The 18087-nt window shown below is 32.8% G+C and overlaps 3 protein-coding genes across 3 annotated transcripts; 2 read left to right on the top strand and 1 right to left on the bottom strand.

Moving 5' to 3' along the window:
- Positions 1-903: 903 nt before the first annotated feature.
- Positions 904-9643, top strand: LOC137808582 (ycf3-interacting protein 1, chloroplastic). The gene is made up of 6 exons (XM_068609760.1): positions 904-1261; positions 1348-1392; positions 1909-2022; positions 6117-6197; positions 8219-8386; positions 9486-9643. The coding sequence occupies exons 1-6, from the start codon at positions 992-994 to the stop codon at positions 9573-9575; spliced, it is 768 nt and encodes a 255-aa protein (XP_068465861.1). The 5' UTR covers positions 904-991; the 3' UTR covers positions 9576-9643.
- Positions 9644-9920: 277 nt separating this feature from the next.
- On the top strand, positions 9921-11172 carry LOC137808581 (uncharacterized). The gene has a single exon (XM_068609759.1). It carries the CDS (start codon positions 10075-10077, stop codon positions 10996-10998), a length of 924 nt encoding a protein of 307 aa, XP_068465860.1. The 5' UTR covers positions 9921-10074; the 3' UTR covers positions 10999-11172.
- Positions 11173-14545: 3373 nt separating this feature from the next.
- LOC137808578 (galactan beta-1,4-galactosyltransferase GALS3-like) lies at positions 14546-18036 on the bottom strand. Its single transcript, XM_068609757.1, has 2 exons — positions 16356-18036; positions 14546-15135 (listed from the first exon to the last, which is right to left on the bottom strand). The coding sequence occupies exons 1-2, from the start codon at positions 17510-17512 to the stop codon at positions 14790-14792; spliced, it is 1503 nt and encodes a 500-aa protein (XP_068465858.1). The 5' UTR covers positions 17513-18036; the 3' UTR covers positions 14546-14789.
- Between the last annotated feature and the right edge of the window lie 51 nt (positions 18037-18087).

Below are 18087 nucleotides of genomic sequence, written 5' to 3'. Positions count from 1 at the left end.
TTATTTCTCCAGTGTTCTGTTGTTTAGGGGGACATTGAAATAATAAATTCTGAATGAATAAATATCATATGTTTAAGGATGTTATATTTTATGTGTATAAATGTTTATTTAATTTTTCATTGATATGAGTAACTCTTGAGAGTTTAATAAAGTATGAATGATTAATTTGGAATGACATGAAACATGATATGGAGAGATGAATTGTGCATAGAAGGGATCAAAGTTCCTTTCAATTCAATTCTCATTGGACTCACTTGGTTAATTTTTTTTTATATCTCCATGTCTTCTTTCTACACCCTCATATTTTTTAAATGAGAATACAAACAAAGCTCAAATTTGGTGTGTTCAGTTTCAGAAAGAAATAATATTTAGTACAAGTTATTAACTTAATATTAAAGGATTTTTTAAGCTTTAATCTATATTTTTTAAAGTTAATTTATTGTTTTCGTAAGTGGTTAGAATCAATTCATGAAATTGTTTCTTTATTTAATAAGTTTTCTTCAACAAACGTGACTTTAGCAGTTTTTCTTAGCATCTTATCTTTTTGATCTTGGTTTTTAAATTAAAATTTAATATTTCAAAAAAAATATCAATAATTGCATATAAGATAGTGTCAAAATATAACGTAACATAAAGAGGAGAGTTTCTTTTAACACTATCCATGTGAAAACATATATTTAACAAACACTTATAATAATATAAGAATATTTTAAATTAAAAAAACAAAAATAAATAAAATATTAATTTATTGAAGTGTGAGATATGTGTTTTTACTGTGTTTACGAACATATCAACAACCTTATCATAAATCTAAAATATATTTAACTATTAAAAGTATTTAACTATAAATTTTAATTGCATAAAATAAATATTTATCCTATATAAAAGTAGAAGCATAGTATTAAAAGTTTAGAAAGTGTAATAATAAAATACAGAATTTGGTGGCAGTGTGAGCACAACCAGAAAACAGAACACAACACATGATAGGATAATGGCATGGTCACTCACACTGCCACCACCTCCTTCCCTTCCCACCTTCCACCACCGCACCTTCCACCACCACACCACTCACTCTCTCTTTTCCAATGGACTACCCTTCACCAGCCTCCGCCATCGCCCAGTGCTTTCCCTTCTTCCCTCTGTGGGGAACAAAGACACTGACCTTAGTGTCCCTTCTCTTCAGGAGCAGCAAAGCGACAACGAAGACGAAGACGACGAACCAACCCCTCAGGACCTTCAATACGTTTCCCAAATCAAAAGGGTATCTCTATTTTTTCCATAAATTTTGCATGTTCGTTTGTTTGTTTTTTCTCCGGTTTCTTATTGTATTTTCCTGCTCACCTTAAGGTTTTGGAGCTTCTCAGGAAAAACCGGGACATGATCTTCGGTGAGGTACTTTTTTTTATTGATTTCATTTTGCTTGACTAAGTTTTCTGATAAGGGTAATCATAAGATACCGATGACCTTGTGAGATAGAGGGGATACTGATAGTGTACAGGGAGAGAGATAATTTTCAAGTGTGAAATGTTGGAGTGGAAATAACACTTGTATAGGCAGGTACTGAGGATTTCCTTATCCTTAAATGTTTCTATTTAAGCTTCATTCTTAAAGTGATATTGAAAAGTTAAAGGTGGTAATTTGGAATGTCTGAGTAAAATAACTAAGAATAGAATTGTCGTAGGACCATTTCTGTGTTTAGATTTCAGATGTGATGGAGGAGCAGAAATATGAAGTGTGAGCGATTCTTTGGGGGTGGCGGAAAGGCCAGAAATTATCCAAAGATTTCAAAAATTAACTTATTTCTTTTGCTTTTTATACCTTATTCTTGCTTGCTATGCCACTGTGTTTCCCAATCATATAGTCTTTGCCTATGAAGATCCAGTGAGTCTTTTTCTATCCTATTTCCAGGTCAAATTAACCATAATGATTGAGGACCCCAGAGAAGTTGAGAGAAGAAGATTACTTGGTATTGAATATTCTGAAGGCCCAACAAGAGAGGATCTAGTTGATGCTTTGGAAGAAGTGAGTTTTTCTTCTATAATCTTAACTTTTAGAAATGTGCTTGAAATGCCGAAAGCTATGGAGATTCTTCAAATCTCGTTTGGACTGAACACGTAGTTGTTTTTAGGATACTGATATCTGGCTTTTAAAACCTATCAGGATCGAACCTGTTTAGAGTTAAGTATGGATACATGGAGGATACCATACTACATTATATGGTATATCTAGCCTTGTTTAATAAATATAAATACTATAACTATCTAAAAATATATTTCCTCAATTTTTCCCGTTTTTCTTTACCTTTTCAGCATGTACCCACGCACACACACACACACAAACAAACCTTTACAAACACATGACCTAGGTAATGCTCTAATTTGATTTGGTCATTTTAGTTGTTTTCTAGTTTGTGGAGTGGCCCGTGTGCGTGGTTTTCATGGATTATTGATTATATTACTGTGACATGTCTGGACATTTCTGTCAACAAGTATTGTTAGTCAGTTCATGTCATCTGTGTGAAGTTCTCATGGGATGCAGTGTTGTGCATCTTAAAGTATTTGAAAGGAACCCCATGTCATGGGATTCTTTTTTAAGAGAATGAGCACAACAGAGTAGGCTATTTTAATGCAGACTGGGTTGAGTATCCTGTAAATTGAAATCAACCTTTTACTATTATGTATTGAAAAGAAGTACTTCCAAAGTCGTTAACTTCTGTTCACGTCTTTTGCTAATTTTTAGCTACCTGTTATATGTTTCTAAACCCAAAATGTTAAGAATGAGAGTAATCAGCTTTTGTTTTCTGCGATGATATCTTGTGTAATTGTCTAAGTCAATTACTGATTTCAGGAAAAAAAATAATGACTCTGCATTTACTAGGTCAATGAAGGAAATATTCCAAAGAATAGAACTTAGATAAGGCTTTTAAAAATATTCTTCTTCACTCTCGGTTGATGTGTCACTTGATGAAGACATATCATTGTCTTCCCAAGATATGTAGGCTCTTTTGCCTCTGCTCCTTTTTCAGTCTTCTTGCTCACTTGCTTGTCTTTATTTTGTTTATCTTTAAGAATCTGTTGAACTTCTTGGTGAGAAGTCTCAGAGTTTCATCTTGATCTGAATTTTCTTCTTCTTCACTCAGTTCTTTCTTCTGCACACTGGTCTTGAGAGCAATGCTTTTAGCTTTCTTTTCAAATGATTCTTTCTCCTTTAATCTGTTAAGCTTCAACTCATGTTCTCTGAGCTTTTCAAAAAGGGCAGCAGTTGAGAGTTTTAACAGATCTCTGGACCTAGAAATTGCTTTCACCTTGGGCTGCCAGCTTCTATCTAGGCATTTTAGAATTTTGATATTTAATTCTTCTTTGTCAAACACCTTACCTAGACCAGTCAAATGATTTACAATATGCGTGAATCTTTTCTGAACATCAGCTATTGTTTCTTGAATTAGAGTATACTTTCTTGCTCTCTTTGCATCATCTGTACCTTCATGGGTTACTTCCAAAATCTCCCACATTTCTTTGGCCGAAACACATTGTGATACCCTGAAAAATTCATCCATGTTTAGTGCACAAGCAATGATATTTTTAGCCAAAGAATCATATTGGGCTTTTTTCTTTTCACTCTCGGACCATTCAGAACAAGTTTTTTTAACCTTTTCTTCTTTTACAACATGCATTGGAATAAAAGGTCCATTTACCACAGCATCCCATATTCCCATATCTATTGATTCCATAAAGATTTTCATTCTAATCTTCCAAAAAGCAAAATTCACACCACCAAACATGGGAGGTCTATTAATAGATGCACCCTCAGCAAAAGGCAACTTAAACACAGCCATATAATAAAACTTGATTAAAATACAAGCCCTAGCTAATTGTTGACTTTATGGGAGTCTAAGTTCAAGAGGGGAGTGAATTGTACTTAGATAATTTTCGCAAAAACAACTTTATGCAATCCTGACAAAACAGTTGATTGTTTTATGGAATAAAAGATTGAAATTTTCCTAGCAGAAGGTAAATTCAGAAAAACAACTGTTTGTAGTGAGATACAACTGTTTATATTTATAACTTCAGTTTTTCTAATCTGAACAACACATTCACTTACACACTAGCAGTTTTAATTTCAGATTTCAAATAGAAGATTTTAACAGATTCTAATACTTGATAACCAATTAAAAGTCTGATTTTAATGTGGCAAGAAAGATTCCAAACTTGAAACACTCTTCAGTTACTTAGTTCCTTAAGCAAAGTTAGTAATTTTTAGGGATTGTATTATCAGAAAACTGGAAAAAACAGATATTGGTTGATCTTTGAAACAATAGATTGCTTTTTATACCAGTTCTACAGATTTTCCAGAATTTCAAAGCAATGGATATGAAAGTAGAAAAACACTAAAAGATTTTTACTGGTTCACTCAAAACTGAGCTACATCCAGTGGATTTCAGTGCATCAAAAGTATCTTTTACAAAAGATTTGTCAAGAACAGCTCTTGAACCCTACAAGAGCTACAAGCACACTGAAAAACACTATTCCAGCCAAGCTTATGCTTCAAGAAAAGCTATCTTAGAAGCACACTAACACAATTTTACAAAATAGAAGAAGTAAGAAACGAATACACCTTATTTGCAGACTTAGGAGACACAACCAGAACCTCCAAACTGCAGCACCTTTATGAATCTCTTGATCACAAGCTAATGGTGAAAATGACAGCACAAAGAACTTCACAAAGTTTCAAAGAACCCTCCAAAAATCAAATTCCTTCAAAGAACTTCTCAAGCTTTTGAAAACAGTAAGAATGTGTGTATTCAAGTGATATTTTGATCAGAAAACCATCCTCCCTTTTATAGAATTCAAAACTGAAACCGATTTGAAAATCAGTTTTGAATCTGTTACAACTGATTAAAACAAACTGAATCTGAAATACACTAAGAAGAATCAAAACAGATTTTTGAGAATTTGAAAACTGAATATGGAAACAAAACAAACTTTGGAAACAAAACAGAATTTAGGAAACAAAACAAACTTTCAACAGCTTCTCATCAGAAAACATTTAGTCAATTGTTTCTTCAAATAACCAACTGAAAAAGCTGCAGAGTGTGTAAACCAGAAACTTTAATAGGTTGAAAAAGCTTTTAACAGATTAAAAAACTTGTGAGTAGTTAAAAACCAGTTTTAACTCCTTTAAAAGACTGTGTTTTGACTTATCATCGTAGGCTTGAGATAAGAGATAGATCAATACATCAAAACACTAGTCTAATCTACCTTAACTACCTAGACACTTTATGAGGCACCAAGTCTCCTCTTCAAGGCTGATGACAGCGTTCACTTCTCTTCAACTATTTCTTCATCAACATTATAGTTGGGTAGCTTTGAGATATCCAACAGTTTGGACTGAACATCTAGTTGTTTTTAGGATACTGATATCTGGCTTTTCAAAACCTATTAGGATCCAACCTGTTTAGAGTTAAGTATAATGTACTATGCATGGGATACATGGAGGATACTACACTATATTGTATATCTAACCTTATTTAATAAATATAAATACTATAACTGTCTAAAAAATATTCCCTCAATTTTTCCCTTTTCAGCATGTACTCACACACACACACACACACAAACAAACCTTTACAAACACATGACCTAGGTAATGCTCTAATTTGATTTGGTCATTTTAGTTATTAGTTTGTGGAGTGGCCTGTGTGCGTGGTTTTCATGGATTATTAATTATATTACTGTGACATGTCTGCACATTTCTGCCAACAAGTATTGTTAGTCAGTTCATGTCATCACTGTGAAGTTCTCATGGGATGCAGTGTTTGAAAGGAACCCCATGTCATGGGATTCTTTTTTAAGAGAATGAGCACAACAGAGTAGGCTATTTTAATGCTGGGTTGAGTATCCTGTAAATTGAAATCAACCTTTTACTATTATGTACTAAAAAGAAGTACTTCTGTTCATGTCTTTTGCTAATTTTTAGCTACCTGTGTTGTATGTTTCTAAACCCAAAATGTTAAGAATGAGAGTAATCAGCATTTGTTTTCTGCGATGATATCTTGTTTAATTGTCTAAGTCAATTACTGATTTCAGGAAAAAAAATAATGACTTTGCATTTACTAGGTCAATGAAGGAAATATTCCAAAGAATAGAGCTGCCCTCCAGATGCTCGCTGAGGAATTGGCTGCATGGCCTAATTTAGAGGTATGATTTAATTTGATCATTTGATAATCTCTGCTTCCTCTTGCATATGTCTTCAATATGATTGGATTTGAATTTGAATATTTGATTGTTTTGTGTTTAAACTTTATAGAGTTTGATCATTACGTGTCCATTTTATTGTGTTGTTTGTTTCATATTTTTTTATTTATATATATTTGTATTGACCTGTGAAATGAATAAAAAAAAGTAATTGGATTTTAAGATAGATTTGAACTCTAATCCAATGGGAAAAGGTTCTTAATATACAACCTTTGGTTCTATATATTGCTTCATAATTACTGTGTTACATAACCTCAATATCAATTTTAGTATTTACCTTATTTGAAATTGAGAGTCTTGGTTGGTTTAGGGAAATTTAGTCACTCCTTCTTGGTAATGCACAAACCACATAGGTATTAAGAAATGGGAAATTCAAGATGCAAATAGAGAATTCAGAAATGAGAGTTGCAAAATAAGTGGAGACAATGAGGGGTTTATTACTTGGAGGGTTGTCTGAACCATGTTTGAAACTGTAATATTTTTCAGACTTCTGCCTCGTATTTTTTATTGAGTCTGTAGTTAGGAGCTAACAAATAAAGAGAAGTGGTAAGGGGACATATAATGGAAAATAGGTGGCAAGTGACGATTGAAGCTAGAGACGAAAAAAATTCTATACTGAGGGAAGGTGGATGTCTAGAGAGAAAATAAAGGAATTTGTTAAAAGGAATATTTGGAGGAACTGAGTGAAGAAGTTGGTTCATCCTCAGAAAAGGGTTTCATCATTTCTGCTATTTGTTTGTTTTCTATTGTCCATTTTGCAACAAAGGTTTTCACCTTTTTATATATTTTTAATTTAGTATCCTCAACACTATTTTCTTTTTAGCATTTCTATTCTGTTTCCTATCAACCACCTGAATGAGAACATATTATTTTTTCCTTGATGGGTGCTAATCTTTCTGTGCAATGGATTCATTCTTGATTGTGTCTTGTAGACCACTTATCCAACATGATATATGCATGTTTAAAACACTTAGTTTATGCTTTGTTGACTCCTTACTGCTGAACATTCAATAACTTTAAGTACTGTGGGTCTCGTGACTAAGGAGTAAAATATTCCTTAATATCAAGACACTTTTTGTACGTTTGTAATTCTTGAAACATTTCTCCATTTCTTTCAATTAGCTTGAATTCTGTGATTTAGATCTCTCTCTATTTCCCTATCACTATATTTTTAAAATTGAATACATTGTTTATGAATTATTTTCCTGTGTCTTTTTTATCTTCTTTTTCTCTGACATGAATTTTATCAGTAGTAATACAACCTTTTCTTTTCATTCGTTGCAGTTCTATTTTGGTGAATAAAATGAAAGCAGAGAATTAAATGTATTTAACTCCATGTTAATGTTACTTAGTATTGTTTGTACCCTGTCCATTCTTTATGAAGTTTTAATTTGTATGCTTGCACTATCCTTTGCAAAGGATCAACGTTTTTGTGATTTCTTCCTACTCTTTTCCTATCCTAGTATTGAACATCGATGCATGCTTGAACAAAGTTTTACTCTGTTCCTGGCCTAGTGTCGAATATCAGTGCATGTTTACACCATGCTTTGCCAAGGGAATGGTGAGAGTGTGTGTTTGTGATATCTTTTTTTGGACTATGTTCCTAGTGTAATGGTGGATATCAATTACATGTTAATTGCCATGAAATTTTCAAAAATTATTAATATAGTAAACAAATGCTTTCTGGCTATCTTGCTGCTTCTCTTATATATGTTTGATATATTTGATTTTGAGGTTGAATTACTTAGAGGGTTCATACACTTATGTAATGCCAAATTGAAACTTCAAAGTTTGTCACTTTTTTGCTGAATTAATTGTTTAGTACCACATATTCGTTTCCTCTGATACAATGTACTATTCAAACCATCAGATTCATGCATTTGCTGATTGTGATGTAATATTTCATTGAAGCTGATCATTTTTACAATTACTTCTATTTTTAATTTACTTTAAAAAATGTATAGGAGGCAATACCAAAGAAAAAGCGTGGCAAATCTCTCTATGCCAAAGCCACTGACACTGGAATCGATCCTGAAGTGGCTGCAAAGAAACTAAACATGGATTGGGATTCAGCTGCTGCTGAAATTGAAGAGATAAATGTTGAGGATGACACACAAGTGCCTCCAGCAGTGGTCAGTTCCTAACCGGCCTTAAAGATTCTTTTATTTTTCTTGTTTGGTTTGGTTAAGCCAAAATGGCTCTTTCTATTTGAATTATGATGCCAATAATTATAATTTATAATTAAGGAATTTGGTGCAACCATATGCTTATAGTGAATAGTGTATGCACTAACAATATAAAGAGTTTTTGCACGGTCATCCAAAACAAATATAAGAAACAAATGATTCCATATTTTGGTCCTAATTACAAAAAACATGGACTTATTTACTTTAGTATCTATTAATTGTCAATTCTCTTTTACACTCTTAATTTATTGTGAAATTTACCCACTCATTTTCTTTTCAAGTGATGCATTTATTGACCCATTAACAATACTTATTGGTGGAAAAAAGTTTTTTTTTTTTTTTTTTTAATTATGTGCAGTGTTATTACATTTTACCACAACTTAAAAGTTTTAATTTTATTGGCATTTTTTAAATAAAATTTAAATTTTGACATTATTATTTAAGATTAACTAGCTTACCAACTTTTATTGGTTTTGATGAATTTATCTAAGGCACTGAAGTATTGTAAATTTGTTAACCATTGTAATAAGTATCTTAAAAGTGATACTTAGTATGGTCTTTGATTGATTGACAACTTAAATTTAGTTAGACTGCATGAAAATTGTAATCTAAACTTATGATTTAAAATTAGCAAAAAAATTACTTTTTTGCTCCTTTTTCTTTTTAGTATAAACCTGTTTTGGTGAGGATTATGCCGAGTTTGCTAATACAATAAGCGCATATAGTCTTTGCAAATCTTTAATCTAAACATAATAACACCAAATCTTGCTTGGATATTCTCACATCACCATTTAAAAAATAATAATGATTAAACTGATAAATCCACTTTTTATATAGAAACGTGCTATTGTTTACATTTCAAATAATTTAATAAAAAAGATTGTTACAATTAAAGTGTCTCTCTATTTAATTTAATTATTTTATCATTATAAGTAATTACAATGTGGAGTGAAAAAGTATTTTAACCAACAATTAATTACTGTGGTTATTATTGATGATGGTTAACCCTTGGAGCTTTAAACTGAAAATGTTGTTCCCCCTGCAGGGTTATGGAGCACTATATTTGGTTTCAGCTTTCCCTATTATTATAGGTATTTCAGTAGTTCTGATTTTGTTTTACAATTCCCTCCAGTAGAAACTCTCATTCCGCTCAAATTCAGTGTATAATGTTACACTATAATGAAATGAGCAAGTTTATCTCAATGTTCACTGTTTGTTAGCATAAGTATATTGAAAATTCAATGCTTGTTACCATGGATAGTGTTCTTATTTCTGTGGTTGACCCTCCTAGATTCTTTTGTATGCATGACTCACCCATGGTTTCTTTCTATTTTGAGAGATGCCAGCACGTTCAGATTCTGATTTAATGGGATGTGACTTTGTTTTATCAACATACCTTTATAAAATATACAAGTAATGTTGATTAGAGACAAAACATAATCATCCATCACGACTAAGACATGTTGCACACTCTTCACGTCCTATGCATTTTTTTAATTCAAATCCCAGTTCTTGATCCTGATACAAAAATACCTAACATCAGAACGCATGGCTTCCAGAAGTACATAAATTTAAGATGAAGCAGACATTGCACTGAATCACGGATAGCTGAAGGTAGTTTCCCAGTAACAAAGATGATCAAAGCCAAAGCCTCAAACACTGAGACAGCCCATAAAGAAAAGATTATGGTGGATGCACGGTCACACAAACAATATTGGGATGCTAGTACAACATTGGCAGCTATTGATTTGCGCTGTCCATCTTCACAACCCCCAAAGCCAAGATTCCCGAGCCTTAGTCTTCCAAATTCAGCCAACTCAACACCTTCAACTCTGATGAAGAAGAAACTGAAACAAAGGATCATGGAATCACCATGTCAAGGTAGAACACTCATACATCAGCATGACCAACCACAAGAAATGCACATGAGGAGGAGCAAGTCATGTGGCGAGGGAAGAGCACGTGCAGCCTCAGATGAATTTGATCTCTGGTGGACTGCACCAAATTCAGTGGAACATCATAAGATGTATCAGAACAGCTTCTCCAAAACTGAAGCTATTAGAGATAATCTTATGAGTGGGAAGGATGTGGAAGCATATGAAGAGGAGGGGTTTAAGTGCAGTGCTCTTTGCCTGTATCTTCCAGGCTTTGGGAAAGGAAAACCTGTTAAAATGAGAAAAGAAGGATCAGTGGTGGAAGGTGCTGTAATATCTAGGACGGTTTCTTTGGAAAAGTTTGAGTGTGGTTCTTGGGCTTCTTCTGAACTGTTCCATGAGATTGAAGCAGACCCCATGAATTCCTCCTACTTTGATCTGCCAATGGAGTTGATGAAATGCAGTGCTAATGATGTGCATGCCCCAGTTGCCTCAGCTTTTGTCTTTGAGAAGGACCTTAAAGGGCTTCCTGAGACTGGTTCTGCTACAAAATCACCTAAGCATGTTCGGTTTTCTACATCATCTTCTACATCAAAACCCACCTCTCCAGCATCCTGCATTACTCCTAGTTTAAGCAAAGCCAGAGAGGATTTTACAGCCTTCTTAGAAGCACAGAGTGCATGAAGATGAAGTTGGTTCTGCCACTTTTATCACAATCGTTTAGCGTTGGTGAAATATTGATGGTGATTTTCAATAGAAATATGAAAATTTGCACAAAATCTTCTCATCATGCGAAATATTTATTCAAATATGTAACTTGAGGCATATAATCTCGTAAAAAATGATTGTGTTTCGATGAGGTTTTGATCCATGTTATCCTTCAAATTCACATAATAACAACAATATGATGCAACAACGAGCTCAGAGGGTTTTAGATGAACGCATGTCAGGGAAAGAGAATGTGCAATCAAACATGCAATGACGTGATCTTCAATCATATTTGAACTGCATAAACAAGATGTGTTATTTTTTATTTAAAAACAGGGAAAAGTAAGTTTTGGTCCTGTACTTTTTTTAAACTTGTTTTACGGTCATTAATGTCTCAAATTGATGAATTCAATCATCTAGCCTTTGGAAATATGTGATTTTAGTCTTTCATGTTTAAATTTTATATTTAGTATTGTATTTACAAAAGCCCAGAAAAGTCTCGGTCTCTCTTGAATTCCCAGAACTTTTGTTGATCTTGACAGTGTTAGTGGTGTACTTGCCAAAGGTACTCCGATGTTTAAGTCAGTGCATTGTGTAAAGTATGTGAGAGTAATAAATATTGTTTATGTATACATTTGTCTTAATTGGTGTGTTATTTACAAGATTCATAATGAGTCTTAGGTTGTAGTCCTAGATTAGGTTAGATCATCGGGTTAAACTTCAGGATTAGTATAACGTTTCATATTATGATTAGGATTAGTATTTAGCTATATTAAAATATCTTAAGCCTAAAAAGGTGATGGACTATTTCGTCCGAAGAGTCTTAGTCCCGTAAGGTACAAGTAATAATGTATTTTAAACTACAATAGTAGGTATCAGTGTGAAATCTGATATCTAACTAGTCTAAACATCTTAAGAATCATAAATCATATGTAAGTATATGTTAGAAAAATAAAATAAAAATACAAACAGACGAGGAAACTAAATCATACCAAACCCATGTAAAAACAAATAGTACTCCCAAAAAACAAATAAACTAATTCAAAAGCAATGAAAACTAATCTTGACATCCAACTAGAGTGAATACCTCAAGGCTCATAAATCATATCTATCTTAATAATACTAACATGTTATCTCATTTTAGACACTCTTACTATGTTTAAAAGTGTTTGATGTTCTCATAGTGTTAATGTTAGATGATTTCATAAAATTAAAATTGTTAGATAATTACGTGTTAGACAATTCATTCAGTAAAATCTTTTGGAATAAGTTTATTGTTTTATAAAAAATTTCAAATAAACTTAAATGATTATTAAATATTTACAAACTTCTTACTAATCTTGTTTAACCATTTAAATGTCATTTAGCTGTTGATTATTTTTGAGATTTTTCACTATGTTGATAGTTGCTATATAAAGGTGAGATCCTGAAAAGTATAATAAAAGTGAAATATTAGTCTACTTGAAAGTGAATCCAACAATTTTTAATCATTGGAAAAGAAAAGTTAAAGATCATAATCCATTGAATTGTATTTAAAAGTGATTAATTTGTTAGTAATAAATTGTAGAATTTTATCTCATTTTTTTTATTTAGAAGTTACGGAAGTAGGTAAATAAAAATATCAAAATTGATATGTAAAAGATAATGCAAAACGAAATTGATAATGAAAAAACAATTTTCTTCCCTATTATTATTACAATGTTTTGATCTTATAAATACCATTCCAAATGTTGAGTAATTAATCTAAACAAGACCGTAACTTTTTTTCTAATAGGAAAAAAATGGTAAGAAAACAAAAATGCCAACTCATTATTTTAATCAAATATAATCTTGGAAATAGATTAACTCAATAATTATTCTAATTTCTAATCAACTTGATTCTTTATATATAAGCTGCAAAGTTAATCAATTCATACCAACGAACACGAAACATCAAACATAAGAAAAAATAAAAAGAGAAAGATGAACATAAAAAAAATTAACAAAAAGAGAAACATAAAAAAATAAAACATTGTAACACCATTAAACATCCAACATGTGTCCCTCATCATACACTTGAAATCAAAACATTGTCTCTTATTAGCATCATGATAGGTCCTATAAAAAAACCTATCTATAAACTGTTCTTAAAGCTTTTTCTTTATAAATTTAAATTTTTTAAAAATTAATTATTAAAAAGTGTGTTCTTAAAACTTTTTCTTTATAAATTTAAATCTTTTAGTTATTTTTTAAAAATTAATTATTAAAAAGTGTATTTTAAATGTAACTCAACTTCATAAAATCGGTTTATCGATAACATATGCATTCACTATTGTGAAATGTTTTAATTTCTAGTCGATGTGGGATCTCCAACACGTTAATTTTTTTAATAAATACATATTAAAGATCAAATACATCTTTAATTACTTTAACCATTAACAGAATTTAAACATAATTTTTTTATTTTTTTTATTATTATACTAAAATTAAAATATATTAATATATACTACTTTATAGACGTTTACTCTACAATAAATATGGATCGAAGAGGAATCTACGGTGGGCCTATTAGAAAAAAAAATACTTTTGATGTTCCGTTGACATACTTAAATAAGAGTTTGGTACAGCTATTTATTTTTTTAAAAGAAATATTTGATGAAGTTAAACCTTTAAATATATTTTATGAAACCCAAAGCCATAATTAAATATTTAGAGATTCTCTTTGGTACATAATTTTATAGTTATGAAATAGTAAGGAGAAGGATCAGATAAAACAAAAGCAGTTTCCAAAGTAATGATTCCCCATGTTTTTGGGACCACATTTCTTTGATGTCATGTGATCCAAATCCACCCACGCGTCTCCTTTTGTCTTGGCCAAAAACCTACCATTTCATCATTAATCTGTCGCTAAATTCCATGAAAAGATACGAGTTTATAATTTTTTAAATTTTTTAATTCATATTTTAACAAAAAAATTATTTTTTCTTCTATTTTTAGTTATTGTTTCTATCAAAAATAAATTTGGGAGTGTAACCAAGCAAGGTCATGCTTTTTAAGTAACGAACTTTCAGTTAGTCTGAAGTCCATTTGAAAATGACTCATCAACTCAAGAAACAACGAACTTTGAGTTAGTCTCCGGTAAGAGGTCCGTCTAAAAATGACTCACCGATAATGCTTAAGTTAGTAGAGACTCAAAGATGATAAATTCTTAATAGTATACAAGTTTAAAGTGTAGTATAAAATAAGATTGTAATTTTTGAAGAGTGTGTATTTATAGATGGAGTTATTATAATAAAAACAATTTTTGATTGATTATCAATATATCACGACTTTTTTCTATTTTTATATTATTGAATTGTGAATATATCACGAATTTTTTCGATTTTGCTAAATTAAAAGAATGTTTTAGTGAGGAATTAGGATTGAAGAAGGAAGGTCCAAAATAATGATGAAGAACAAAAAGGAAAGATGCATAATGAGAAAGCAACACCACATTGATTACACTTCATATGATGGCACCTAATGCTCCCTCTCACCGACACCCTTATTAAATCATTCATCTTTATTCATTATTTTATACAAAATACAGCGTATATGAAACAAAACCAAAACAATTTTAAAATGCAACAAGATCGTATACCCATCTACCAAATAATTAAAAAAATTATATATAATACAGATATTAAAAAAAGAAATGGGTGAACTTTCTACCCTGCCACAAGTTAAATCATATATTTGTTTAGGAAAGCCCCACCAAGTGAAAATGAAAGAAAGAGTTTTGAAGTGTGTCATTGCTTTGTGTTGTGCAATCTTGATCCAATCATCTTGTGCTCAAATTTCTTGATTACCCCAGCAATGTCCCTCAATGTGGTGTCCAACACATAAGGGATCTTGTCATTGGTGACTTGTGTGGTGTTTACGAGTATTTTACATGATTCTCTTCTTTCTGATATGGTTCCATGATAGTGGAAGTACTTTATCCTACCTTCAGTTTTGTGAGTTGTTTTTCCTGATAGATCCTGTGACATGTGCACCCCTGTTGCATACAAGCTGCGTGGTTGCACTGCATATTTTCGATCTCTACGAATGCCACTGATTGAATCTCTATACACAAGCTTTTCAAAACCCCATTTCCTGTTAAGTTCATATCACACCACATGTTACACAACCATGATCAAAGAAACATTTTTATACATAACCAAGTACTTATTCAATAAAAGCTTAAACCTGAAGTTTGTAAACAGTGTTGTTGATAAGTTTAATTAGACAACATCCTATATAAAGCATTATTCTTATGTGTGCTTCTGGTAGACGTGATTATAAGACCAACAGTAAAAGCAATATTGATATATCACTACCATCTAGCTTCATTCTTCTCTTTCAAACTTCTATAGCAATTCTGTGCAATAAAATCAAGCAACTAACACTTGGACAAATAGATCTAACCGTTGTTGTCTGACAGTGACCAAATTAATGGTAATAAATAGCAGTGTATGTATACTTACAAAGCTGTCATGATCAAACTTCACTTGGGGACAAAAGAGTAATGGATCTTAAACAAAGGATAAGAAAAAATATCAACCAAAATAAACATCAGTTCTCAGCACACTAAGTGGGGTTTTTCAAATACCAGAATTGAAATGTTTTTGAAGATTGTTACTGCAGCTTATTGAAGAAGAAGAAGAAATTAATGATTATTCAAGAATGGTTCTGAATTTTCAAGGCATATAGAAATTATCTTCTTGAACTAGTATTATGAATAACTCTTTTGTATAATTGGTTATTTATTTTAAAACATGGTTGTGTGTGTAAATTAGAAACAAATCATACTCTTGGACAAGGTTCAAACAAGCCCCACTTTTCCACCTGTCCTGCTGCACTGGAAAAACAGAATCAATGCTAAAGGGATGGGCAAATATTTTCAAACGCATCCACACCACAATAATGCAATTTCCTATCCTCCCAACACATAAGAAATAAACAGTGTCCAACCAATCAATATCCTCTATGACTACGAGAACAAAAACAAAAGAAGAAAGGACAATGACATCAAATCGATGCCTCAGGTGAACAGCAAAAGCCAAACTCACACTTAGCAAAACTTATTAATCCTCCCAATTGTTTGAGTCATTTCAGCAAAGGAACATTGATTTAACTAAGCAACCAACTACTTTAAACAAAAGTTATGCAAAGATCTATTAAATGATTGAACTTTTATAAAAGTTAAGTTGATTTTGACTTGCTGCAGAACCCATTTCATTTTACCATTTTTTCTTCTCCTGTGTTGCATACAAAAAGTTAAGTGAAGCAGAATGAAAACAGAATATTGTGAATCATGGGATGCAAAACTGTACCTGTGAGTTTTGCCATAATCCTGAGAAAGGCAAATCTTGCTGCTCATTGGCATCTGTTCAATGGTGAACTGGTCGTATTCTGAGAGGGAGTCAAGAACTGTCTTAATAGTAGTCTTAGGTGGCACATAAATGTACTCATCAACATCAAAAAAGAACATCCACTTGGCCATGAACTTGTATCTATGCAAGCAATCATTCACCACCATGAACTGGTTATGATAATACCCATCAAACCTCTCTTCGTCCCTAATATCCAGCACCGTCACATACCCCAGTTCCATCCATGGCTTCAGCACCTCCAGCACTTCCTCATGCACCCCACCAGCATCATGAATAACAAAATGCGAACTTGGCCCAAAAAACTTCACGTGGTAAGCGATCCACTCTCTCACCCTCTGAGGGTTCAAGTTCCCGTAGAGAGAAGAGCCACAGTAGAAGTAGTCATACTTAGGCTTTGACAAAAAAAGTGAAGCATTGAAACTCCCGGGTGCTTCTTGGAGAACCTCTATTCTGTCAGTGACATTGAAGTTGGAGTCGCCAGCTCCCGAGGTGGAAGCATGGAGCACCAACTTGCCACCAGTGTTGGCAGCATTGACGGTGGTGCCGTTGAAGGTGCAGTTAACAACCACCACGGTGTAGACATGGCCATAGCCCCAGTCAGGGAGGTACTTCAAGCCCTTTGTGGTGATGGGTTTTGAAGAAAAGGTGGTGTTTTGCAGAGGAATCCACTCACACTGGTAGGTGGGTTTCCCATAAACATGAAGTGGCTTGGAAGAAAGGCCAACGATGGCAAAGGTGTTGAGTCCTCCTCTGTATCCTCCCATGTTGATGAAGTTGTAGGCTGCAGAGCCGTAAGTGTTGAAGACACGCTTAATGGTGGCGTTGGAAAACAGAGGGGTGGAAGAGGGTGGTGGAGGGGGTGTGGGAAGTGGTGGTGGAGCTGAAGAAAGTGGTGGGGGTTGTAGGGAGACCCTTGAGATGCAGAAGCGGAGATCGGAGGAAGAGATGGTGAAACGTGAAGGGAGGAACTGAAGGAGAGTGGCCACGCCGCAAAGGAGAAGAACAACTGTGAGAAGCAGCTTGAGTTCTGCAGCGTAGTTCACCAGTGACCCAACAAAGAAGACATTTTTCTCCCTCTCTTTGCTTGCCATTGCCATTGCTGTGTTATGCTATGCACGTGCTCACTTCTCTCTCTCTCTCTCTGTGGAAGAAGAAGAGAGAGAAGTACGATAAAGGGAAGAAAGTGAGGTGTCGGAAGCAGTGAAGGGTGTGTGATGTCTTATAGAAGGAGAGTCTTGTTTGGTTGCAAGATTTAGGTGCAGAGAGAGTTGGGAAGTTGGAATTGAGATTGAATCTGATTTGGTTATGATGTGATTGGTGATGATTGAAGGTTCTATGGGAACTCAAACTATGCCCTTCATCTAACTTGATTTATGTGGAACAACACAAAGATGAACTAGGAATCAATTGGAGTTATGAAGTGAAGAGGAAAAGGAAATTAAGCTATATAAAATCAATGAAAGCTAATAATAACAAGGTTTTATGAGAAGTTATTCTTTAATTTAAATCAATACAAAAACTTGGTTTTGAAATTACATAAATTTTAACCTTTTTTTACAACTAGTTTCTTTTAAAGAATTGTATTCACAATTTTTTTAATGATAAAATATTATATTGAGTTAAGATATCAATGATAATGCCATAATTAAAATAAAATAAAAGTATCTATAAA

Source organism: Phaseolus vulgaris, chromosome 3 (assembly GCF_000499845.2).
Source record: "Phaseolus vulgaris cultivar G19833 chromosome 3, P. vulgaris v2.0, whole genome shotgun sequence".
NCBI classification, from domain to species: domain Eukaryota; kingdom Viridiplantae; phylum Streptophyta; class Magnoliopsida; order Fabales; family Fabaceae; genus Phaseolus; species Phaseolus vulgaris.
This window is presented reverse-complemented; position numbering and strand designations above follow the sequence as displayed.

What these genes read in the sequence shown, in the direction of transcription:
- LOC137808582 (XM_068609760.1), top strand. Translation starts at nt 992, where the DNA reads ATGGCATGGTCACTCACACTGCCACCACCTCCTTCCCTTCCCACCTTC. An exon ending in GGGACATGATCTTCGGTGAG is followed by an intron (nt 1,393 to 1,908) that starts GTACTTTTTTTT and finishes TCCTATTTCCAG; the next exon opens with GTCAAATTAACCATAATGAT. An exon ending in CACAAGTGCCTCCAGCAGTG is followed by an intron (nt 8,387 to 9,485) that starts GTCAGTTCCTAA and finishes TTCCCCCTGCAG; the next exon opens with GGTTATGGAGCACTATATTT.
- LOC137808581 (XM_068609759.1), top strand. Translation starts at nt 10,075, where the DNA reads ATGATCAAAGCCAAAGCCTCAAACACTGAGACAGCCCATAAAGAAAAG.
- LOC137808578 (XM_068609757.1), bottom strand. Translation starts at nt 17,512, where the DNA reads ATGGCAATGGCAAGCAAAGAGAGGGAGAAAAATGTCTTCTTTGTTGGG. An exon ending in GATTATGGCAAAACTCACAG is followed by an intron (nt 15,136 to 16,355) that starts GTACAGTTTTGC and finishes TGAACTTAACAG; the next exon opens with GAAATGGGGTTTTGAAAAGC.